This window comes from Alligator mississippiensis, chromosome 3, assembly GCF_030867095.1.
Source record: "Alligator mississippiensis isolate rAllMis1 chromosome 3, rAllMis1, whole genome shotgun sequence".
In the NCBI taxonomy this organism is placed as follows: domain Eukaryota; kingdom Metazoa; phylum Chordata; order Crocodylia; family Alligatoridae; genus Alligator; species Alligator mississippiensis.
This window is the reverse complement of record NC_081826.1, coordinates 135130241-135157289: the sequence shown is the minus strand read 5'-3', so window position 1 is coordinate 135157289 and position 27049 is coordinate 135130241. Positions and strand designations below refer to the sequence as shown.

General features: G+C 43.0%; 1 protein-coding gene across 1 annotated transcript in view; it reads right to left on the bottom strand.

Moving 5' to 3' along the window:
- The window catches only part of TXNDC5 (thioredoxin domain containing 5), a 34664-nt gene extending 11574 nt beyond the window's left edge, over positions 1–23090 (bottom strand). The window contains exons 1-6 of the mRNA XM_006270909.4: positions 22809–23090; positions 14426–14575; positions 10982–11087; positions 8373–8469; positions 3605–3720; positions 1238–1324 (exon numbers count right to left, since the gene is read on the bottom strand). Of these exons, the coding sequence (XP_006270971.3) occupies positions 1238–1324; positions 3605–3720; positions 8373–8469; positions 10982–11087; positions 14426–14575; positions 22809–23041 (789 nt within the window). The 5' untranslated portion in view covers positions 23042–23090. The remainder of the gene's footprint in view (positions 1–1237; positions 1325–3604; positions 3721–8372; positions 8470–10981; positions 11088–14425; positions 14576–22808) is intronic.
- Positions 23091–27049: the final 3959 nt, after the last annotated feature.

The window sequence follows — 27049 nt, the reverse complement described above, 5'->3', positions numbered from 1 at the left end:
CTCTTTATCAAACAACAGCAAGAAGTTAGTTCTTTTTCTTGTTTCATCTTTTCTCCTAGCACCTGGTTTTGGAAGTAGTTGGACAGTCTAAAGGAATCAGAGCAACTTCATTCTCATTAATGGAGAAATCCAAAACATAAACCCATATTGTCAGGAAAGCCTACTCTGAAGCAGCCTCAGCTTGTTAACATGCAGGAGAGTCCTGAAAAGATACCACATTTTTTGGAGACCACCTCATGTATGGAGCATCAGTCATACATCAGCATTAAGCAGCTGAAAGGGGTTTTGGAGAGTCAGCCATGTTCCCACCGGTCAACAGCTTTCAGGCCAGATCCAAGTAAGGACACAGAGACTTGAGCCCAAAATTATGATCCAAAAATCTCTTGCTCAGTGGCTACCTAGCTCTGGAAATTCCTAGGTGCACTAAGTCCCTCCCTGTTTGACAAGGAAGTAAAACTATGCAGAAAAGAAAGCAAGATTCATGGGGCCACAAAAAGAAGGATCATTAATCAGCCTCGGGGATAGTTCTAGATTCTGGTCTCTGCTCCCTAGGCCATTATTTCATCCAATGAGTGTTTAAATGAAAATAAAAATACTACTTAATGTAAGGCTTATTTGCTGCTGGCCAAGTATACTGCTTCTTCAGATTCATGCTTGCCATTTCCCTAACTTCTCCAGAGTCATCTTTACAATTTTTTCAATTAAGGGAAGGAAAATAAGTCAACTGGGGCCACAAGATTCAATCTCAGCTTTGTAAGGAGGAATTCATGTGGCCTCAACAGGCACTGCTCTGCTGGATGAGTTGGCCACTACTCACACATTATTCTGCCAAAGTAATCTACTCAGGAGGAGGTACACAGTTTTTTATCATGACTATTTCATCAGTGCTTTCAGACACTTCATAGCACGTATGAATAAAATGAAAACATTGAAAGACACACAGAACTCTCACATGAATTGGTGTATTCTGAAGTATCTGTCTCTGGATCACAAACATGCTATTGCTTTAGTTATTTGCAGAACAGGTACACTACTTCATTTGAAGCTTTATGTATGGGCCAAACAAGTTAACATCCGACACAGACTGCCCCGTCTGCATCTCCATCTTTCTCTCTCTTGCAAAGGAGCTTTCAAATAAGCCAGCTTAAAATCTCCTCCCAACTTAACAAAACAAACCACCCACATACTTTACAATGGAAAAAATTATGTTGATCACATGCTGAATTTGCAGACTCACCTTTTCACCATTCGTAAACCAGAGGAGGGTGGGATATCCTCGAACTTGGTTCTCAGAGCAGATTTCAGAATGCTGAGTACAATCAACCTGAAGTTTAAAATAATTAAAATCATTTACATTCATAAAATAAAATCAAGTGTTTCCATACTCAACTTCATATCCTTGAAAATTGGTATCTTACAATATATACCAACAGAAACACATGGCTTGTCAGAAGATAAACAAAATAATTTGCAAGTCTTCTCTTGAAAGTCTATCAGCGATCCACCATAGCCCTCAAGGTGCTTTAGGGACAGTATGGGCAGAAGCACAGAAGAACAAAAGCTCTAGCATTAGCTGCTCTAATTAAAACAATTGCTCAGGCTTTGCAGAATGAAAAATATAACCCAGGCTGTAAAAGCACACAAAGCTCAGATGTAAGAACTTTAAGGCTTAATTTTCAGCACATGGATTTCCTGGCTCACCCCTTTTTAGGAAATTGGAACTGTCTTTGAAATCAGAAATTACATCGAGTTCTAGCAACTTGACTTTAATACAAGGGAAATTCCACATGCTAGTAAAGCAACTTTAAGGCAAGTTAGATTGTAATTTTTCCAAAAGCCAATCTATTAGAAAACTGACTCAGAAATATGATCCACGATTCAACATCTGCTTGAGACAGCACATTGAAGTTAACATTAGGAATTATTTGTCACAGGTCGCTGAAAACAAAGTGAGGTCAACCCCAAAGACTGCACACAATCTAGTCACAAGGTGGTAGTGCTACTGAACATTCTTCATCTGGATTACATGTCGGTCTTGCTTCAACCTATGTCGAGGTCACGTTTCCCCCTTACTTAGAGAATTACAGTCTTAGATAAAATATAGTCTCAGCTCAAAAATGTCATGATATCCAATAAAACAAAACTGGCTAGACATAAGACAAAATGTCTTGCTTTTATCAAGGAACAAATGCCAGAATACTGCTCAGTGCAAGACCACTAAACTTTTGGAAAGCACTAGATTTTGTAACTGAATGAAAAGACAGTGGGTAACTTTGTAGCAAGATAGATAAGCCAAGTACCGACAATCCCTAGTTGTTTCCCCCATCCCACAACCTTCCTGTCCCAATAGGTCAAGCAGGGGTTCCAGGCACGCTATTTACAACATTTAATACAGAACAAAAAGAACAAAATCCTCTGGTACTTTTGTATTCAGAAATCAAAATTGTGTTTACATTTCTAAGGAGAAGTCATTCTGACCTACAGGACCCTAAAACCTACTCTTCCAAATTTAAAGAATTTTTCAAAATTATTTCAAATAAGGAGAAGCTAACATTACCAGTAACAACCCAAAACGCTACTGAGACAGCGAAAGGAGACACTACTCATTGGCCCTCTGTAGTATTCACAATGTCAGTAACAGTTTTACTTATAAATTAGTGCCATCTATCTACTATCAACCTAAACCTTCAAAGAGGTTAAGAATTTAAAAGGTAGCCATAATACATTCTTCTCCATTGGAGAGCCTGTAGGGATTGAGACTGTTAAGCCACCAGGACTTCAAGCATGGGTCAGCAAATAAAGCGAGTAACTGCAATTGCCAGACCACCTGCATACCTCTGCACAGAAGTCACGCCAGGTAAAAGTAACAAGCTCCCATGGTAAATACACCACAGAATCTGGTTATCATCCCTAAGGAAAATAGTAAAGCAAGGTAAGATATCAGTTTTTAAGATGGAAGACCCTCAAAGCTTAAAACAGTTTTGTTGGGATGAAGAAAACAGAAAAAAGCTCTTCATAGTTTCATAGTTGTTAGGGGCTGGAAAGGACCTTACAAATCATCAGGTCCAGCCCCCCTGCACTTGAGCAGGAAAGACTGCTGGGGTCAGATGACCAAGGGCTTTATTAGATCTAAGATTTACCTTGTTGTAGAGAACAGAGGGACAATAATTTTTACTCCTCAAAATAAATCTTAGCTATTTATCAAGCATTGGCAACAGACAAATGCAACATAATAGAAAGCAAACTAAATATATTTCTCCCAACACCTACATTTCTTGACCTTCATATTTTTGCTTCTCTTCTACACACAGGGAGTTGTTGTTTATATAATTTCTGGTAAGTTTTTGTTTAAAATGAATAATCTTGACAATTTAGAACTGGCCATCTCTTCAAAACAAACAGTAGTGGGTATATACATGGATATATGCAAGCAAAATATCAAGCTCAAAGTTAAAATGGATCTATGAAGGTAGACTGAATTACCAAGTGCTAAACAAAAAATAAAGAAAGACTTAAGAGAGTTCACAATGAATTAAATTATACTTGGCTAATATGTTAGTCCAAATGATGTGTAATTTCTGTTTGGTAAGAGTTTTCAACCTACCTTGCCAACTTTGACAACGTCAGAATGTTCAAAGACTGACGCCAACTGTTCCCAGGTTGGGGCCAAGGCCTTGCAATGGCCACACCAAGGGGCAAAGAATTTGATAAAGTGATTGCCTTAAAAAAAGAAGACAGATTCAATTCTCATGTACCTGAAACACTGAGCTATACACCCCCGATCAGGAACGTATCAAGGTATTTCCAAATGAAATTTGGGGTATGCTGCAAATACAATGGTAAGGATAAAAGACTGATATTATTTTAAATACTGCCTGTTTACATTTGCATTCACCTCTGAAAGTCTCAAACTAAACACAGCCAACGAAAGCAGCCATTCTTGTTTCAATATTCTATCCAAAGTGTTTTATTCACCTACCCATCTTCACCAAAACTAACCTCCCCACATACAAATCAGTGAAGTCAAAGGGTTATTAAAATTCTATTATTCTTATTGTAATAAGTCACATGGCTGACCTGCGTAACTCAAAAGTGGAAATCAACAGAAGGAAGAAAGAAATTAAGTAAAATAACACATCAGAAGAAGGTTTAACATTAAGCGCATTTCTAAAATAAGACCACCATATAGCTATTTCACTGATTATTTAACTTGTTCCTCATTCCTTATCATGTTCCTCATATATTCCTGTCTACATTTATCTAATTCACAAACATAATTTCTTTGGCAAAGGGATTTTTAACACCATACAGGGCATCAGACAACCTATATCTAATGACCTATTGAAAAGGTACAATAACTATTCCATGGTAACTAAATGAAGGAAGGCCCAGAAGAGACAAGTTTTTGCTTCAGATCTACAGAGTTTAACAGGCAGAGAAAAAGATTAATGAGGCAAAATAAAATAAATTACTGGCACCAATTTTTTGACTGGGATTACTGCCTCCATTTTTACTCAGTTATTAGCCCCAGCATTATTTCATGGCTGTTTCTTAACCAGGTACCGCATAAATAAGAACCTAACAAGTATGGAATCTATTGACTCAGTCCTGTGGTTTTTAATCTCTGATTAACCTTTCAATTGGCAAGCAGGCCCATAACTTCTACAGAGTGTGTCATACATCAAGATCACCAACCTTTTCTGATGTGGTCTAAACATTAGCTACTGGACATTCTGCACTACAGAATCATCAGCATCCCAAAGAAGGGACTTCCGTAGCTTGGGATATGACACTAACAGCACTGGCAGGCCTGACACAGGAGAAGGTTGTTATCCCAGAGGGAGACAGGGTTCAGGACTGCATGCTGGGTCTGAGAAGTGACCAAGGGAGCCCAGTTTGGCTTTCCATGCCCCAACTCTGGAGATGAAGGAGTTCCTGTCCCATGTGACAGCCACAGAGAACAGGGTAGATCCTGGGGCCTGAGAAGTCTGGCTTCACTCTCTTTTGTGGTCACCTTCTTCCATTGCTACTTGAAAATAATTTCATAAGACAAGACCAAACAAAACCCAACAAAACAGATGTGTGTAGCCACACAATTTGGTCGCTACTGAATTATAAAGGTCAATTGTAGAAAATGGCTAGAAAATGGCTGTAGGAATCTTTTATAATGGGAAAAATTAGAAAATATAAATATAAAGGTCTTTACCAACTCACCCTATAAACTTAATAGCAAACTTTTCATGACCAAAGGGAAGAGATACCACCAAGGTTCAATGATCAGAGCATGTGTGCAAATGCCAATGCTTAAAGTGAGACCCGTCCCTAGGGGTTTGCAGGTCCTGGGACATATCAGCACATGTGGAGCCAGGGAGTGGCGAGCGGCCAGAGCGCAAAGCTGGGAGTGGGGGTTGGCGAGCGACCGGAGCGCGGAGTAGGGGAGTGGATGGCGAGTGGCTGCAGTACGAAGCCAACGGTGTGCAGCAGCCACCCCAATTTACCCCACCCAGGGACAGCCCTGCTTAGAGTTTAAAAAGTACCCACATCCAATTTAAAGATAGTTAAAAACATGCTTTGATACTGACTGTGGTCATATAAGTTGTCAATGCCCTCTAAAAAAGCCTCAAGGTGAAGTTACACATTACATTTAGATCATACTGTGGGTACTTAAAATGCAAGCATCTGCACGTTGAAGCTTGTTAACTTGTGCTAAGTGCCCTCCGAGCATCTCAAAGTTATGCTACTTCAGGTACAAGTTAATGAGCAATTTTCAGTCTGCCAGCATCCCAGGATGCCCCTCCACCCCATACCCAGGTCTCCTGCCTCCTTGACGTGCCCCTGCTCTCCAGTCCTCAAGAGGCAGGTGAGAAATGTGCAGGCAAGAAACTGTATTAATCCTTAACATGTGACTGCCCACAGCAAGCTTGAACTTGAACACCACTTAACTTTTCACAGATTTAGTACGGTCTACGGTAAAGGTAATGTGTAACTTCACCCTCAGAGAAGAATGCTTGATACAATTCTTTTTGTATTAAGCCACCCCTACAGAGAAGCATTTTAGGAAACCAGAAAGTGAGAGACATAAGTTTGGATGATGCAATCTGTAGAGCCATCTGGAAATTCTTTCAATTTAATCAACACAGATCACTTTTAAAAGTACTAGCAGCTGTCTTGTCAGTGGTGTTACATAGGCACAAGAACAAAAAACAGACTAAACTGTGACCCTTCAGAAATGCTATCTAGGGAAAGGACTGCTATCATATGTGGATCTGCCGGTGTCACCTATTAAGTATGCTCAACACTTCCCACTTTAAAGCTGGCTACAACTTTACTAGATTAACCATTTGGGGTGAAACTTTCCATGCTGGGTGTTCTTTGTTCAGCTCAAGAGAACTCAGCTGTCTCTGAGAATAAGGGGAAAATACCTTGTTTTGCCCATATACTCTGAAACCTTTTCTTTGAAATGCTGTATGTACAGCAGTGACTAGAAATTTAGCAATAGCTGGGCCTTTGTGTCAAGGGATGTGCTTTTTCTCTTCATCACAAAAACCTTCCCAAACTTGGCCACATAATAGCCTTTGGGAAGGGTAGCGGTGAAGAAGGAGTTTCTGTACAGTGAAGAGACTTATTAGAGCAGGGGTCGGCAACATTTTTGGGCAGAGCACCAATAAAATCCACAACCTTGATTTGTAAGATGCTGATGTGCTGGTGTGGACAGCAGGGGAGCCGCAAGGGGCCAACTCTTGCTGTGGTACTGCAGCCCTGGCGCCTCTGGCGCCTTCCCTGGGGCGCACATGCCAAGCAAAATACCTCCACATGCCACGCTCTTGCAAACATGCCAGGGCATGTTTGTACATCACTGTATTAGAGCTTACCAGTAAAAGTTAAAGATTCAGTCTTCACTAAGCCTTTTAACCTCTTATAACTTCCAGTGCTGACCAGACTGTGTGGGACGCTCACCGAGTGCTCCAGCCAAGGGCTATGAGGTCAAGGAATGGCTAATCCTATAAGCATGGGTGTCAAACTTATCATGCCCCAAGGGGCAGATGAGTGGCATTGGGCCAGTCCTCACGCCGAATCAAGCCTGTGGATGGGCCCTGCATGCTGAATCCAGCATGTAGGCCCAGTTCAGTGCAGTGCCACCAAGAGCATATACCCTGCACTGGCCTGGAGCATAGCATGTGTCCCTGAGTGTCACCCACAGCATGCACCAGAGCTGCCCCACACTACTCATGCAGGATATGGGGCTGGTATGGCCTGCACTACAGTGGTGCGCAAATCCAATCCAAGACCCATGGATGGCACCAGGGGCCAAATGAGAGGACTCTATAGGCTGGATATTTGACATACCTGCTATAAAGGCTTTTCACAGATGCTCTGGGATGGGGACCAGAACTGCATGGCTGAATCCTGACCAATGCTGCTCTAGCAAAAACTAAAATGTGAACTCTTGCACAGCCATCAGTGAACTGACAGCAGCTGTTGACTACTCAGCCAAAAGCTATTGCCAATTCAGCAACAGCTGCGAAGGAGTTAACACTGTAGCCTGAACCCTGAAGAGTGAACTCCACCCCCACACTCACTAAGGCCAGCAGGGGAAGAAGCACAACAGCCATTTTACAACATCTCCATGCTTCCATTCCAGCACAGAGAATCAGCTTCCCCACATAAGACATGCACCTTATTTTTTTAGGGCTGCTTTTGGTGGGGGAGAAAGGTAAACAGAGTATAAAAGTAAATATAGCATTTTGGAATCAGTGGTTTGGTAGGGCAGACTGAGGGGAACTGTGTGTGTAGACAGGGAGAAGAGTGACTGATATCTAGCCCTGTGAGCTTGTGGAAGATACAGGATGGAGAGGCTGAGATCAGATGAAGAGGTGAGAAAACTGAAGGAGGACTAGAAACCTAGATCAATGAATCAAAAAGGGAGAGGGTGGAGAGACAGAACTGACAAGGAACTGGGGTGCGTAGGGAAACTGACTGGCTGGGGAAAAAAATATAAGGTGGAGCTGGAAAAATAAGGGTGAATGTGAAGCCTCAGAGAAATCAGTTTGCAGAAAAATGGAATCAAATCAGAAGGCAACTAAGAGAAAAAGGTGCAGACTGAGCAAGGGGCCAGGGAGCAGAGCCTTGACATTTTCTAGCATTTTGACCGCTTGACTTTGTCATCTGAACCCATTCTTTTAACATAGTTGCATGTGCTATAATAAAAGTGATCAGTTTTGTAAGCAATATGTACAGCTCTCTTTTAACTTCTTATAGATTTGGGGTGAAAAGATGGGAGGAACCTGCGTTTAAAAACTAATCTCCCTGTTGGAGACTTTTCTAAGTGAAAGCCTACCTTGGCTACAGCTACAGAAAATCAATTAAATTACCTTCTGCTACATGCATCTTGAAGTTGCCTGCTGAGAGTTCATACAGTCCTTGTTTAGGTTCAGGGTCTTTTGGTGGTTCCAGGTCAGATTCTTGTTCCTATTAAAAAAAAGAAATAAAATGAGTGTCATTTCTGCCTTATACATCGGATGTACAATGATTGAACTGCACACCTCAAGTAGATCTTTCACTTACATAGTGCTCTGTCTATAATGCTGCTGCATGATAGAATAAACTGATCTATAATCCCTATTTACGTTTTTCAAATTGCTCAAACGTTTCCAAATTCAGCTTTATACTTGATACATCTTAATAAGCAGGTATTCAAAATGAGTGTGCGCTAATAAATCTACTATACAGAAGGCAACTATTACCATTACCAGGATAATTGCACCTCAGACCGTCTTGGCCTCTGGAAGTGTACCCTGCCACTGTCCCCTCCCCAACAGACCTCTGGCCTCCAGCTGTCACTTGGCTCAAGGTGGAATCACAGGGTTCTTGCTCCCAGACTGGGCCTTGGCTACAGTCCCTTGTCTTTCAACTCCAATTACCTCAGCAGATCTAACCTTGGCTTGGACCCTGCACTTTTATTCCCTGAGAAGCAATGACAATGGTAGTCAGTGAAGAGACAGCTTCTTTAAAAGCAAAGGTTTTTTTTCAATTTATCACAGAAGCATTTCAGAAAAAGTACATCTTAAAAATAATAAATCAGCCTTTGTATGCATGTCTGCTTTTCCCTGGATCTGGAGGGAGCAACTCCTTCAAATTCTTTCACAGAGCCAGTCTTTCAGCCTTGTCTCCATGTCAAATCTCACTAAGGACTAACTTACTTTCTTTTCCTTGGGCCCCCTTTATACACGCAGGTGAAGGCACAATGGAATCTAACGTGTGACTTGCAAAATCATGCCCACAGGAGGTGTGATTGTGGGATTATGCATTAGATCCCATCATTTTTATTATTGCTGGTGCAGGGGGAGCCTGATCCCAAGTTCCCCATGCACAGCAAGCTCCCGCAACTGGGAGCCCCATGCACCCCAGCTGAGGGGCTCCCAGCTGCAAGGGTGCCCCACACACTCCGGGGGTAAAGGATCACCGCTGCAGTGATCTCCTTGCCCTGGGGGTGCAAGAAAACCCCATGGCTGAAGGATCACTGCAGGGGTGATATCTCCACCCCAGGGGTGTGGGAAACCCCTCGGGCCAGAGGATCACTGTGACATAGGTTAATTATGCAATACCTGTAACGTGTAGTGTGGGCCCTATCCATTTACTACCCATTTGATTTCTAGTTTCCACCCTAGGAAAACAGCCACGTCACTTCAACCTGGAACCTGCAAGCATACCATCTCTTATAATTACCACCCATCTGGCACTGCATCAGAAGTTACTTGATCAAAGGTTACTTATTAAAGGGTCACTGTGTTGCCTTCCTGTTTGTTCTTTCCACATCCCATATCAAGCTGGAGCAATTCATTCATACAGGAAAATCATAGCCCAATACAGAATAATTTGCCCAAAAGCTTATACAATGTTTGTAAAAATAGTACATCACAGCATTCTCAGACTGTTGAATAGTAAATCCAATAGCATTCATTACATTACTACCTCTCAATGTTCTTAGATCACGCTGCAGTTTAAATGCGTATAACTTTATTTCCATTTTACAGCAACCTGTGCCATCTCACTAACTTAGGAGGTCTTTAGCTATATGTAATATAAAAACTACTGAAGGCTCCACACATCACTCCCAATTCCACACAACTGGAAAAAGGACCAAAACTATTTTATCACTAAGCTGTAGCAACACAAACCCATGTCCACTTAGCAGGAAAGAAACTAGATATTTTGTAGAAACTATTGAAGAGTTGGAAAAAAATCACAAAATACATGGCCAAAACACCTTTAGATTTGGTGTTTAATTTTTTAAAGAGAGGCAAGGATTTCTTACAGTGATATCTTTTATTAGACCAACTACACCATTACTCTTACACTACTGGAATTTTTTTTAAAATAATACAATACAGAGTTTGTTTAAGCAGAACTGTGTTTCAACTCACTAAGGTAAGTAATTATTTGGCTCTGTCTTCGTCAGGAAAAGTAATTACATTTAGGCCAGGTTTAGGCAATGTGGTAGTTAAGTCCTACCCTTAAAAATGCGACAGTTTTCCTAGGTAACACCTTGCTATTCAACTTAGCTGAATGAGTTACATTCTGAACACCCCGTGTAGACTACAGCATGATCAGTTATAACTGAACTAAAGGTGTTGCCTTCATTTTGGTCTTCACTACTTTATATTAGCTAAACCACTTTTCCTAGTCTAGGCAAAACTGCTGTAACCTAAACTTGTCAATTAAATAGGCACCAGGAAATCTCATCTTAAATGTCAGTTGAAATGCCATTGTGACATGTGGTTTTATAAAGAGGAAACAAAAGGTAAGTCAGACAACATTACTGTAATTGCTGTCCTGATGGTTATTTGGACACAGTTCCATTTTATTATTACAAATGGGTTTCTATTCCCAAGGTTTTATTTTTGAAAAGCAAATCCTAACTCCTATGAGAGCAAAGATTCAGTCTGTGTCTGGAGCACAGGAATATTTCCTGTTTACTTACAACTGGTTCCTCATTTAGTTTCTGCAGCATCCAGTTTTCCAGTGTCTGGAAGTCTCTAGGCCCCTGGTATTTCAGAGGTTCTTGACCTGGTTGAAGCAGCTTTAGGCTGAAAAGTTAGAATGGTAAAAAGAAGTGAGGCAAATCTTTTCAAGTAGATATGCATAAAATATTTTCTGAAGCAAAAATCCCTTTTGCATTTATTTTTTGGTGATTAACGTTATGACTGAGCTCCGAGTATATTCAGAATGACTCTCTAGTCTGCTATCATTAATATCGTGCATCCACTTAACTGATAAAGCAGGAATAGACTCTATAACTGAATTCTCCTATTCTCCACCAGACAAAAACAGCACGTTGAATTTAAGATTTAAACGAGTCCTTTGATTAATATGCAACAGTGAATGGAATGCTAGAAAGTCTGAGATTAATCACTGTTTATGCCTATGAATCTTATTTTTCAGCCTGCCAGAAAAGTGCCATTTCTTTCAGCAAGCAGAAAAGTGCAAGGCTCATTTTCCAGGAATTTCTCTGTACTTTTAGAGACAGGCCAAATATGGATGCCCCTGGCCAGAAGCCACTTGTTATCTAGTATCAAACTGATAAAAAGCATCAATAAGTGCATCAAAATGGATGCTTACAGCCACCACTTTTTTTTGTGTAGACACAGAATCTTTTCTTATACCACTTGATAAAAGCCTTCAACTCTACTCATACACACATTAATCTTTTACCATTAAATATATGATGAACTTAAGTCTAGAAATCATATTTGCTAGATGATGAAACTTCTAAAGGAAATGATCCACTTATGACCTACTCTTCTTTTTTTTTTTTTTTTAAAGCCAGTTAAAATTAGTTTCAATGACTGTGCCTGCCCTTACTGAGCTGTGGTTTTACAAGTACACATATAGTTCTTCTGTTGCTCTGTGAATAGTCTACAGAGCTTGGGAAAATGGCTATATGAAAGTGTTCTCAAATGTACAATGCAAATCAATTAAGAAAAAGAAAATCCCCCTATCTTCTTTATTTATAGCATTCTTGGATACTGCATATACCAACAGTAGGTAAAAAAAGTCTTCAAAAAGACATGCAATTTTTAAATTTGTATTTTCCCTTGAGAAGGCAACAAAAATGAAAGAAAGTGCTACTTTTGAAGAGTGCTTTGGAATAGAAAATAAAGAAAACAAATAATCAGTTTAAGTGAGGCTTTAGGTACAGTAGCAACTGTTAAGGTTAGGTTCAGCTATTTCCACTTCAACCTAAACAACCAACTTCCGGTTTGTATGAAGAACAATGCATCTTCCCCATATGCACAGCACATAATTAACAAGTAAAGACTAAGTTGTCTAGCAATTTTCGACCGAACTGTTACCTCTTTGCAGTTAAAGTAATTTTGTTTCAAAATTAAATGGAGGCTATGGAATTATCTCCGTTAGTTTCTTAAGAACAAGGTGAACCAAGAGTGTCAAAAGTACGACTTATGGGCTGTCTCCAGCTTGTGGAGCCATTTTAGGTAGCATGGTGCTCCCAGAACAACTGGGAATTTGGGGGTGGGACCTGCCACTCAATTATCTGCTACAGATCCCCAGTCAGTGGTAGGGGGACAAGCAACAGATGCATACACGACGGCTCATCCCACCAGGTCCAGATCCAGCCCGGGAGCTCCTTGCAGTCCAGATCTGGCCTGGGGGCACAGGCGAGTGTGACACCCCCAAGTTAGACAAATGGGTCAGGGATCGTTTAGGAGGAATAACTGATCTTGCCTCAGAGCAGAAAAAGAGCCCTTTAAAAAAAGAGTATTATATTGTTCTCCTTCTCATACCAACGCTGAAAGCTGAAATTCCTCCTTCATAGAAAACTCTAGAGAAAAGCTCAAATGAGAGAGAGAGAAAGCTCTCCTTTCTCTCTAAGTCTCTAGCAGTGGGGTGGAACTTCAAGATTTTGTACACATTACCATATTTACTCCAAGCCAAGACAAGGTATTTTTCCCCAAACAACATGAGGGGGAAAAAATAGCCTTGTCTTAGATTCAAGCTGGCTCAGCTCTGACTTTGGCCCCAGGCTCAGAGCTGAAGCGAAGCTGAGCCACTGCCTGCCTTGGTTTTGGATGGCTCATGCAGCAGGGGAGAGAGCACACGGCTGTGGGAATTTGGGGAAGACTGTACAGTGGGATGCTGGGTATGCAGGGAAGACCTGCCTGTGAAGCCTGGGGGAGCCTACGCTGCCTGCCTTCCCAGTGTGCCTCCCCACCCCTTACCTTCTGCTCCAGTTGTGGCCCTTCCAGCCCCAATGCAGCCAGGTCCAAAGCAACCATTACTACTTCTGCCTGGCCAGGCAGGACAAAGTCAGACTGGGGCCACTGTTGCCACTGCTGACTCCCCAGTAGGCAGAACAGAGCAGAACACAGCAGCAGAAGGTAAGTGGCAGGGGGCTAGGGGCTGGCATGGGAAAGAGCAACAGGAGGCAGGGATGGCAAGGGGTATGGGACAGGAGGCAAGGGGTATGGGAGGCGGGCAGAGTGGGAGGGTGTTAAGCAGCAGGGAAGCCAAGCAGCAGGGAAGCAACATGGCAGGAGACAAGTGAGAGGGGAGGATAAGCATGGGGGGGGGCAAGCAGGGAGGGTAAAGGGGGAGGGTCTGCCTCCTTGGTGCAGCTTTCCCCACCACAGCAGCAGGGGCATAAATTTAAGATGACCTTCCATTAACTGGATTTTTTACATGGAAAACTATAACAAACGTATACATTTTCCATGTAGCGAATCTAATTATGGGAGGGCTGTCTTAAATTCAAAATGGTCCTGGATTTGGGTATATACAGTAACTAGAACTCAAGGGCTCTCTAAATCAGTGTCCATTCTGGCTCCTGGTACAAACAACAACAGTTGGGCTAGCAAGATATGGACTTCTTATTTGCCATATGGGATAGAGAGAATAGATTTAGGTGACTTTCTAAGGTAACGTTCAAGACTTATATTAGCAAAATGGAGTATGGAAGTCTACAGAACACTAACACTGTTATACTTACAGCATGCTAATAATTGATCACTTTAAAAAAAAAACTTACATTGATTCATTCAAAAGTCTGTATACATTATGCCCCACACAGTTAAATAACTGATACATTTTTAAATAGTCAAGAAAACTGTAGACTATTACCTCACTCTTGTATACTGAACTACTGCCTGAAAGACTTTCTCTTACAGAAGTAAGCAAGCCAATTTTGGACTTTTTTTTAATCACAGCCATCTTGCAAGATATAAGATGGTGTCCAAAAAAAGAACACCATATATCATCTTGTTTGGCAGCATGGTGAAAAAACTTAAATTTAGCACCCAGAGTCTGAAAAGTTCCAAAGGAAACCACCGAAAAGCATAACTGCAAATTGGCAGAGGTCTGTGGAAATACATAAAACAAAAATAATAAGTACACATCCTTTTGCACTCACGTGGGGTATCCTCGGACGTCAAATTGAGAGCACAGAGGAGTATCTTTAGTGCAGTCCACTTTAACAACATAGACCTGTGGAGTTTCCATGCTGTTGTACTTGTCTGCCAGATCATTCCATGTTGGCTGCAGACGTTGACAGTGTCCACACCTGTGATAGGATGAGCAAGCAGACTGAATAACCTTCAGTAATGCTAAAAATTGGAACAAGCATTATTCCTACTTGTGTGTGTGAGCATGCTCTGTTTCCAATTCTTACCCTCACACATGAGAAATGAATGTATGGGAAAGTACATGCAAGCATGGACATGGAGTTCTCATACACTTGAAATATCGTAGAGGACTGAAAAGCAAAGACTTTCCATGCAAATATCAGAATACATTAAGCAATAGTTAATACAGTCAAGACTATGGCAGTACAGTTTTGTAAGCGGTTTTGTCAAAAGAGCCATGAAAAATCCAGGCCGTTTTTATTCACCAACCCGTACTTTTTAATTGACAATCTTTTCAAGACTATGAGCGGGTGCCTTGATTAAACATAGATTAGAAAAAAAGTGTGCTCGATTGCCCAGCTTTCTAAGAATCCTACGACAGGATGCCTGGCATTCTTTATACTTTTACTTCGGAAACTCCTAGTAGTGGGATAAGTACCTGGTAGTGGGATAATGTTGTTTACTCACTCTCTGTTAATAAGGGCACCCCTGTTTAAGCAAAACATTAGAAGTTCATCAGACCCATGGAAATTTTTCAAGGTCAAGACAGTAAAATTGAACAATATAAATACATGCAAACTTGTCTTAAAATAAGTTTAAGAATGATTATAAAGTTTCTCCCTTTCTTAAAGGATTATTCATGATACATATCTTGCATACTACATGGAATTGCAAAACAGTCTTTCAGACTTGAAATAGAAATATTCAACCAATCAATAAGATCATTGCACATTTAAAATAGCACTTAGCCAGCTCCCAAACTTTATAACTGCATGTTATTCTACAGGTTGGTACATTATAGTGTTGTCACATAATCTATCATAATAAATATGATAAACATGTTTTGAGGACTCAATGCATTTTAATAGCTAATGCTGCGTCTCTTCAGAGAAATTCTAAAAATGTCATGAGACTTCTTGGAAACACTCTCAACCAGGCAACATGAAGCTCTGTTTGCCCTTGATGAACCCTGCAAAGTCTAGTTCTTGTGGAACATTACTCTTTTAAAGGAAGTGGTCTCATTATTTAGGGAGCTTCCAATTAAAACAATCTCCCTTAAAGAAAGCAAGCTCTTTAAAAAGCTTGCAGGCAACCATGCATATAATCAAAGCATGCTGCTTTTGTATATAAGCTAAAATTTTAGATTCTGATGTTTTCCTTTCAACTTAAAAAGCAGCTTGCCCCCATTCATAAGGTTCTGTTATAACAAATTACAATTAAAAACCCTGTCAATTACACATGTAGCAAAACTGCAATTTAGACTCCTGAAATATGGCTTATAACATTTGGGAGCTGGCTAAGTGCTAGTTTAAATGTGTGACAATTTTATTGATCAGTTAAATATTTCTATCGCAAGTTTGCAAGATGATGATTGAATGATGTGATGGGTTAGTATTCAAGTCCTAAAGTTAGCAGATTTTCTTTTAAATACTTACTTAATCTTAACCACAGACTGTGGTTTCCCCATTTTTCCCTTTAATGCTGCAAACAAAAGGATGATCGCGAACTCAACTGCAAAATCATTCAGTACAGATCTGACACTTCATACAGTGAATGAAAGCTTGGGGTTGAGAGAGAACTGTGTGTGGAAACCAGTTCAGATCCTCAGACAACTTTATCTTTGTACTCTGCTCCCCGACAGCACAATGCATTGATCCTAGGCTACTGATTCAACTAGAGATCGATTACTTGTGTCTAAGGATAATGCTGAAGGTCCAGGTGTTTGTAAAAACTGGCTGGATTTGATAAGAAGGTGATTTTTCTGTAGTTCTGAGGCTTGTCAATGGCTAGAGTGGTGTACAAACTCCAGAGAACAAATCCCATGATATCTCATTACCGAGAAAGGCTGAGACTGATTTGGATGTGGTTTAGGGGGCTGAAAAGTGACAGGATATTTATTGGTGTAGTGGGCTTACATGGAAGTAGTAAGACTACTATGAATTTAGTGGAAGGCACACAGGGACACAAGGACAGAGTTGTGCCTAAGGTACTGTACATCTATCCTTCTCTTCTCCAAATGCTACCAAAGGAACTGCAGGGATTTGTGGCTGTTGGAGCCAAAAAAATCCTCCCCTTGAGAAGGAACAACTAATTAATGGATTTTAATTATCCCCAGGTCAGATATTCCCATGAATGCTGAAAAGCTTTTAGTGTTGGCTCAGCATGTAATAGCAGAATATGTAAAGTCACAGAAGCCCACAAATTCACCCTGATCAGAAATATGCATGACACGTAAGACCTTCTAACATTACGTGGCCTTCTCAAACCCATGCATTTATATGCTCACCTGTGCCTTTGTTGCTTTCAGGCTTGGTTTCTAAACTGTACTCTAATTTTTTCTACTACACAAAACCACTGAGAAGTTTCAGTGGGTGAAGTATGCTGCTGCTCATTTCCTAAGCAAGCTAGGATGGTATAAGCTGACCTATGCTCTGCAACAACTAGCTATTTATTTAAAAATCTCAGTTAAGGTCCTATTCATAGCTTATTAATCATTACATGGTCAGGGTGCTGGCTTCCAGATTTGCCTCTTCCCCTTGTACACTGTTTTTGGGGGCAAGAAGGTTAAAAGCAACACAGATGCTTCTGTTCTTTGTTTCGCAGTGTGAACCTAAGACCCACAGCACAGCACCAAGTCAGCCAAAGATCCTTCACCTATGGCATGCTGTTCTTCAACAGGTTCATTAGAGACAGAATTTGGTGACCTTCAGAGAACTGTGCAGGATGTCTGTTCACTCAGGCCTTCAGATAACATTTTTGTATGGCATCAAAGAAGGGAGTCACTTACAAAATTCCAGAGGGCAAGCCAAAAGTATAGCAGTTTGCTGGTTCTGAAAGGTTCTTCCTAATTGTTGATTTTAAAGATAAGGTGGTCAGATGCCATAGCAAAGGACATCGTAAGAGACCACATTTAAACACACACACTCTTTGACCAGAGCATCAGGCACATTGTACAGACATCCACACTCTAACTTAGGCTTTTTATGATTGTAACCATTTTATGAGCAATTTAAAGCAGGGGGGATTTAAATCGCTGGTCATGATTTAATCACTGTTTTCTACAAAAAGTGCAATCTTGTTGTGTGATATCCTTTATTCATTTAACTTCTTGAAATTTTGCACTTTTAGAGAAAGGTAAGGGCTTGACTGACCTGTTGTGACCTATTTATAAAACTTTTCTAAAAGGGTTACATGAATATATGGTCTCAAATAGTATATAATTAGAAGTTATAATCCCTATTCTATGATGATATCTTTGAGCTTTAACACATCTTAAATTAAAACTATCTTTATATAGGTTTATTAAAAAAACCCCTCAATTACATTTTGTAAAAATCTGATTCAAATAAAAAGTCCATTTTTAATTTTTTTTTTAAATCATTGATTTTTATCCACCCTGATTTAAAATAAGTATTTCAATTTATAAAAGGCACAAACCACATAGTTCAGGGATATACTACACCTGGAATATTTTCTTATGAATATACTTGATCATAAACACCAATACCTAACAAACCATCCTAAAGTGACTAAAGACAGCAAACAGGAAGTAGATCCACACAGTTCCTAAGTTGGTACGTGATAGAAAGCATGAAAAGAGAAAAGAGTCTTACAGCAGTCTACAGCTAAGACAGGGCTCCTGGAAGCATTCCTGCTATGCCCATGTACAATGTACAAGGCAGGTGTCATGATGGGACAAATGGTTTGAAATAACTGGGGCTTAGACAAGTTGGGCCTTCCTAGAAGACAACCAGCACCACAGATTTCATCTGAAGTGAATTGGTAGAGATCAGATATAGTTCTGTATGTTCTGAAAAAAGCCTGCTGCTTTGTACGTTCATTGAAGCTTTTGAACAGTCTTCAGAAGTGCTGCCAGATTGAGCACGTTACAGTAGCCAAGCTCTGAAGTGACAAAGGCATATAACAATGCTTGAAAAATCTGCTGGACAGATAAAAGCTAGAGATACACACACAAGAAGGAAAGTGGACAATGATGGTGGACACCCACCAGAAAGGTCCAGGGGCAAAAATCTGTACTGTGAAGTACTGTGAACTTAACAGCTGAGATTTCTATCAGGGCTGCTGGGTCCTGCTTAGGGACTTCCTTCTGTAGGAGCTTCTGTCTAGTATGAACTAGTCTTATAAAATTGAAATTCAGTCAGTTTTGCTAATTTTTGGTACAGCTAATGTATAGCAGAACCACTAGATCACTCCCTCTGCAGACCCAGAAATACAACATTATTCCTACATTTTCATTTCCCATACAAATTTTCTTTACAGTTTTGAAGAGAAGACAAAAATATTTTAATTGTTAAAGAAAAGCTTAAGGTTTGCAGAAAGTAATGGTGTTGAGCACTTAACTAATCATCCCATTAGTTAAGAACAAGATGGATTTTCAGACCTTATGGATTCCTATGCTTGGCTAAACAAGCATTACAGCTCATACTGATGATGAAATGTGTTTCTAACTTCTGGTGCTCTGACATGTTGGAAAAGAAATTACTCTAGCATTGTTCAGAGATTGTGAATCATTTTCACGGTAGGCATGATGACATTCTCAAACAGAGGACGAGGTCAACTTCTGCTAGTTCCTTAAGATGCTGTTTCAGGCCAACAAACATTTGTCTTACTCTGAACAAGTCTAAGCCAGATGTCTCATCCAGGTGTCAGACAACCACCAATAGAAGGCATACTACACTGGGAGGAAGGAGACACGAATGTATTATGAGATCTATTTCTGCAGTCCTTTGCAACTGGGAGAAAATAACCTGATGCACCAAGAGGTTGTCTAATTGTGTAAAATAAGCATAATTTGTAACAGTTTTTTTCAAGTTCTTCAAGATCCAGTAATGAAGAGAAAAGTGCTAAGCATCATTACCAGCAACAGTACTACCCAATCTCAGGCTGAAAACAGATATCACATGTATCCACGGAAAAAGTGCAAGGTACGGATACCCAAGTCCTTTATCCTGGGATACATCCAAAAAAAAAAGTTCCCACATAAAGGGTAGTAACAGTTTATCCCGGGATACTGCAAAGTACATTTGTACAGTTAATCTGGGAGAGCATCACTGAATCAATAGCAGAAAAGCAGCACTACATTTAGCCACTCGCTAAACCCTGATTAGAAGGATGATGTGTGTACATGCCAGTCCTGGGATATTTTTGTTCCAGGATAAACAAAGGCACAACTTATCCAAGAATAAATGCAACATCTGTCCCCAGCCTCAGTGACATGAAAAGAAAGAAATTTGGTCTTCTACAAGTGAAAGCTGTTGGGGGCTAGCATTATGATCACCTCATAATGACTCCTGGAATCTCACTCATGGGATCTCTAGCAAATTCATCTATGCTGAGTCCTGCAGAGAAGTCAGGTTTTGTCAGCCTGGGATATCACAAAGAGGTGTTAGAGTTGAGATTAATCTGCCCTACCCACCTAGCTAAGCTGGAAGAGGATTCTGCTACGGAAAAATTGGAGGACCTATGATCTAGCAATAAAACTACATCAAAAGGGACATTTGATCTGAGAAGCAGATGCCTACTGACTTGGGGAGACTATCAAAATGAATATTGGTTTCATATTATCTCCAAAGGTAAAGTCTCTTTGAATAAGTGAAACGATGACATCCTACAGAACCAAATTAGCAAACATTAAAGAAACTGGAATCTAGAATTTTTGAACTTTCCGAGACAGTCTTTAGAGTCACTTTTTTTGTGAAGTAATGCATCACTTCGTTTCTGAAACTGGTGGCTTCCTCCACGAATGTGTTTGGGAATGTCTGCTAAAAGATTCATATGCAAAGGATGATCCAAATTCATTACTCATTTTTTGAGAAAGAAGGCTCTTTGATGTGTGACGTGTCAAAAACTCAAGACAAAAACCATTAAACTAAGAGAGGCCTGGGGTGAGGTTGTGAGATAAAACTACCTCCAAATATTCCACTACAGAGTTGAGACAACCTCTGCACTGTCTGTCCCTTTCCAGCCTCTTTTATCCCCAGTTACGAAGAACAGCACAGATCACAGTTATGATGAGGATCCATTGCACATGGGGAGAGAGAAGTTTGGCCCAGACACAAGGTGTCCTGAGACCTGAAGCAAGGTCAGTATGGGAAACCCCTGCACTTAAGCATGGTAGCCGATTACAAATGCAGTTCCCTGGCTGCCAAATAGGTGACTGGCTAAGCCAATCAAATATTAATACTCACCAAGTCCAAAAGCAAGAGCAGATGTGGGCATCCCATTGAAGGCACTCAGACAAGGCAGGCTAGTAACATGTCACTTCCATAATATTCTCAACCTGGTTCACAAACATTAATAGCCCTTCAAGGTAACAGTGAGGGAGGCATTACTCACCCTTAATCTTTAGGATTCGAGGTACTACATAACTTTTGTGAATTGAGTGTCACCCAATTTTAAAAACTAATTTATAGATTATAGTGATTGCGCCCAAAAGTTTACAAAGAACATTTTTCCCCAACTACTCAGTTGGCCTAATAAAAAATATCACACGTACCCAAAGAACTTTGTCTGTCTAAATTACAGTGACTGTTTCCTTACAGACAGGCTTGGCAGTAGGAATGAGGGATCGTCCAGGCAGGGACAAGTCTGACCTTTCACTCAGGTACCTAGTTATCTGTATATATCTCCTAACACCTCACTTATCTTCTCACACCTCAGAGCACCCTTCAAACCATCTGGCATCATCCTGGGTGAGAATCACTGGTCTAGTGAGTAAAGAGAGGCACAGGAAAGCTGAGGGGCTGGTTTTCAGAGGCATCAATCTCAAAGGCAAGTCCAAGATGACAGTAGTTCCTCACTACCTCCAAACTGGACCCTGATATGACTTGTCCTGAGAAACACAGTGGCACCTTGGGATTTGAGTTTACATGTTCCTGATGGCTAAAACACTCAGCACCATGCCAGCTGCCCTTTGGAAGTGCAAACAGTGGGGCTAGGTACCTGCTCTGCAGGCTTGTGGGGCAGGACCAGATGATGCCACGTGCACCACAGCTCCACGTGGAGCTGGAGGAGGAGGGCGCGGGGAGGAAAACTCACAAGCTCCATCAGTGCCTGGCAAATAAATCCCCCAGGTGGGTGATTCCCCAAGGGCGTGTTGCCGTGCAGCAGCAAAAGCACATTATGGAAAATGATGCTTGATCAGTATCAGATCTGGCTCATGAAGCCACATCATCTAGCCTGCAGGGTCCAGAAATTTGGTCCAGAAATTTGGTGGTGGGGAGTGGTGACAATGAACACAGCCACTGCTGCCCCCCTACCAAATTTCCAAACCCCCTACCTCCATCCAGCCTGCAGACCAGACCAGCACCGCTCATCTCCCCCATGGGGTCAAAAGGTTAGATGCCACTGCGTAAATCCTACATGCATATATCCATGCCACACTTTTCTCTGGATTAAGGCTGGTGGCACACTTCACTCCTATACTTGAAAAGGTGTGGGGGAAGGAGGTGTGCGCTCCTGCATATACATACATATGCTTATACATACATACACTTGTGAATGGATATATACATGCGTAAGCGCGTGTCTACACATATACATACATATAGGTATGTGTGGATACTGGTAGCCACACCCTACTGAAACCGGCACAGCTCAGATGGGCCAGCCACCTTTCAAGAATGCCTGACACTCGCCTGCCGAAGAAAATCTCCTATGGAGAGCTGTTAAATGGAGTACACTTTCGCAAAGAAGCAGTACAAGGACACCCTAAGGATGTCCCTGAAGAGTTTCAGCACTGACCGGGGCCAAGGGAGCAAATAGCTCGTGACCATCCAACCTGGAGGTCACTGATCCCAAGCGGCGCACGGCCAGCAAAACGAGAACCTCGTGTCCTGTCCTCGCTTTCCTGCCCCTGCCGCAGCAGACTGTCCAGGGCAAAGACTGGGCTCGTAAGTCACCTCCACCCCCACCCCCTTTCTCTTTTCTCCCACCCTTCTTCTTTCACGGTGATGCATAGCGTACGTGTTCGCACATGCATGCGCGTACCCACGGATGTATGCGTGTTCACACATCCATGTGCAGGCGCACCCCCGCCCCAGCCCCGTTTGCAGGAGCGGAGCAGCGAGTGCCCCCCGCCACGCGGCCCGGCCACGTCAGCAGGGAGGGGAGGGGGGAGGCGCCGCCCCCCGCCCCTGCGGCCGCGGTTACCAGGGGGCGAAGAACATGACGAAGTGCGGGGCGCTGCGCGCGCCGTGCTGGAGCATGTCGGCGCTGTAGACGTGCCGGGAGTGCGGGTCCGAGCCCCCTGCAGCAGCAGCAGCAGCCGCCGCCTCCTCCTCCTCCTCCGCCTCCGGGACGCCGAGCTCGGCCCGCGCCGGGGCCCCGCGCAGCAGCAGCAGCAGCACGAAGACCGGGACCGGGCCGGGGCAACACCGGGCCATGGCAGCGCCTTCCTCCCTCGGCGCGCAGGGCCAAAGCCGGCCCCGCCGCAGCCCCCGCCTCCCGCGGGTCAGAGGGCGCCGGGGAGGGGCCGCCGCCGCCTGCCCCGTTCCGCGGCTCCTCCAGTCAGCGCGTGTGCGCCCTCCTCGTTCCCGCCTCGTGCCCACGGGCGGAGGGAGAAGGCTCCGCTAGCGGGTGCGTGTTGAGGCCGGTCGCTGGGGCGGCGTTATACAAAGCCTTGTCGCTCTCGGAACTGACTTTGGGGCTTGCCCTCAGCGCCCTTTTGTGACTACTTCGCAGGCGTTAGGGCTCGAAGGGACCTCGCAAGATCCTCGCTTGCTTCCGCATAAAGATGCTTCAGCTTGGATGGCCCCATCGGCAACACGCAAGGGGTGCCTCCTCTGAGAGCGCTGGTGTCCCCTGAGGAGTCCCGCTGGCACTTCCAGCCACGGGGGACCCACGCTCACCCCCACCAGCACCACCGCAGCTGCTTGCGGACAGTCCCCACGGCCCACCATTGCTGCCAACACCTGCATTGCCACCAAAACAATTGCCCACCAAAACAAGCCCCCACAGACTCAGGAGGCACATGTCGCCTGTGGATGACCCAGTTTCACTTGCTCGCTGGTGACTTAGTGAGCAATAAAAAAATAAATTAAAAGACGGGGGGTTTTCAGCATACGATCGTTTTTCAGCATTTTGAGCTTCTGATACAATGATTTCCTGTTTAAGACCTGGCAACGCTGGGCCCATCCCGCTCTGGGAGAGGGCCCACAGAAGGGCTAGGAGCAGGGGCTCAGGATCTGGAGGGGCTTCCCTTTCTGCAGAGAGGCCCCAGGCCCAGCCTCCTCAGTTTAGACAAGAAGAGCTTGAGGGGGAGGCAGGTGAAGGGTTTACAAAAGACTAAATGGGGGTGGAGGAGAGTCCCCAACAGAGGGGGTTGTTGTTGACAGCCTCTCACAAGACCAGAACCAGGGCTCACAATGGAACTAGAGGGCAGCGAGTTTAAACCAGGTACCAGGGAGCTGTTGTGCCCACAGTGTGTTGGTCAAATGTGGACCTTGTTGCCGCACAATGTGACGGAGGTGGCCATTGAGCCGATTCAAAATGGGATTGGGCAAATTCTTGGAGGAAAGGAGGCAGCAGAAGCTACTGAGCGTGGGAGTTGGGGATACGGCCTCTGAATCAGAACTTCCTAGACCTTCAATGCTGGAGGCTGTGTGTGGGAGAGGAATGGGGGATAAAACCCCTAGACCAGTTTGCTTTCCCTTTCAGCATCTGCTCTCTGCTACTGTGTGACATGGGCCATGAAATCATGGGCTTAGGCACATCACAAATTATTGTAAGCTGCCCTTAGTAAGGGAGGCCAATGGGTGCACATCAACTGATTGCTTGGGACAAAGAAGAAAACTGGAAGGGGAATGAGGTTTCAAAGAATTCTGGGCTTCTACAAGTGAAAGCTGTTGGAGACTAGCTTTATTATTGCCTCATAATGACTCCTGGACTTTATTTGGGATCTCTAGCAAATTCATCTACGTTGAGTCCTGCAGAGAAGTCAGGTTTTGTCAGCCTGGACTATCACGAAGAGGTGCTAGATTAACCTGCCCTACCCACATAGCTAACCTGGAGGAGGTTTCAAAACAAAGGATCCAAAAGGGGACACCAAGCAGAGCGTGCCAGCCCACGGCTGCTGACCCCCAAATGAGTTGAGGGAGCCTGTGGATGCTGATGAGTGAAACTGTCCAGAGATGTGAACAGAGAATGACAGGAAGACAGCCCACACTCACCTGGATTTCCCCGGCCAAAGCCTCCTTCCTGGTAGAAGGCCAGTTTGGCTAGAGCCAGGAGGAGATTGACCCAGGGCTTGGTGGGGACAGAGATAGGAGCGCATAACAAAAGGTGCAGGGAGAAGTGCAGCCAGAACCTCAGCAGGAGGCATGGGTGTCTGGTGCCTCTCGAGTCAGGGGGGTGGGGCACGTGCCTCCTCTGACACCAGTCAGCGACCAGGGGTGGGGAGTCCTCTGGCGACCGATTCCACTGACCTGGGGGGAGTCCACTTTTGCTGGTGGCCCCACCCCCCAGCCAGCGCTTATGGGGGCAGGGCACTGGTGCTCCCACCAGCCCCCCTGCCTGCTGGCTAAAGAGGGAGCACAGCCTGACGGGGTGCATGTGCACCCCCTACATGTCACCCCTGGCAGGAGGTTCTGGAGGAGGCAGAAGAGGGGCTGCAACCTAGTGTACTTGAGGTAGGCATTAGGTGACACAGGAGCCTGGGCAAAGTGGACTCATGAGCTGACTCAGTAATTGCAATTCTTATATTCTTAGAATGGTAGCTCCACCTCGCTGGCCCCCAGCACAATTCAGTCACTGTCCATGATAGGGCCCCCATTGTTGGAAGGCTTCATTTCACTTTCACATTAACCTGCCAGGAATTGACTTTGGAAGGGCTTTTAGCCCCACAGCGGTCAAACTTATCCTTGTAATAACCAGTCACATGGGCAAACAAGGTGATACATCGTGTCCCCCCCAGTGCACACACCCGTGCCAGCTCTACATGGGGAAGGCAGGCCTGGAAAATACACTAACCCAGGGGTAGACAAACCCTGGCGCACATGCCAGAGCGTGGCAAATGACGGCATTTTGTTTGGCATGCACGCCTCAGGGAACAGGCCAGAGCTGCACTGCCACAAGAAGGATCTGGCCCCTTGCAGTTCTCCAGCTGTCCACCCCTGACACGCCAAAATCTTACAAGTCAAGACAACAGAAGGGATACGGGAGAGTGGAAAACTTTGTTTGCTATTGCTATAAATTACCTGCATTGAGGGCAGAGAAGATATTTTAAGCGAGTTCACGATTCAGTGATCCATGTATGCTTATGTCTGCAGACCCGGCCAGCACAGGTTTTGACAGGCTCACTCAATACTGCCTCCTCGTATCTCAGAGAGGAGAAAGCAGGGATCTGATAGATGAGGTGTGGGGATGTGCATGTAAATTTCCTCATCCTATGCTCTTGTTCCAGAAAAGAGCAAGCTATAGGTTTCTATGTTTTTCTTTCAAACCTTCTGATATTCTGAGTTCAGAATGGACTGAATTTAAATTCTTTTTAGAGCATACTTTTGACATTTATGACACTTTGACTGACTCAAAATCACTACTGCAATCTACTGATCCTGGAATTGAAATTAACTCTGTGTTTGTGATTTGTATTACTTCCTCTTTTATGCATCAATAAGATTAATGATGAAAAAATCAGCTATGGTAAAAGTGGATTTTTTTAAAGGTAAACTGGCTTCTTCTGGCTGTTTCTTTAGAACAAAAGCATAACATTTTCTTTTTCCTACACAGATGCCTCTGTTTCAAAAATGATTCTTGCTGACAGAAAGGTACTTTTGTTTGAAAATACAGCCCTTGATTACAAGACAGCATTCTCCACTAAATTATAACAATTTAAATTCCACTACAATTTAAATACAGTATACTATTTTACACCTCCAAAGTGTTATCTATTCAAGGATTTAAAAGCACTCTACAAACATTGACAAATACAGGTTCACAACACCCCCTGTTAAATTGTTAACTATCACCATTGCACAGATCGGAATACAGAGGAGCAAAGAGATTGAGCTATGTGGCCAAAGGCGTGTCTACACAGGTGTCACACATGCAGGCAACAAAACAAACAAAACTCCAGTTCATTTAATTCTCAGCTTTAGTCTTATCTTCTAGTTTTTTATTTCTGCATCAACACTCCTCATTTTGCTAAAATTAACCTGACACCTTTCCATCCTTGACTCTTGTTCAGCTTTATCTGCATGAAAATGCTGCAGCGATTTGAGTCAATCCAGTTTTTAAAACAGATGTAATTAATCTTGTCCTACTTTCCATGTGGATGTAAGCCAGAAATGGACATCCTTATGGACTTTAGCTAGATCAGTGTAAGTCAGCTGTTATCTGATATCTGTCTATAAAGAAGTTCGCACTGATCTAACTAGATTTTTTTTAAATCATTT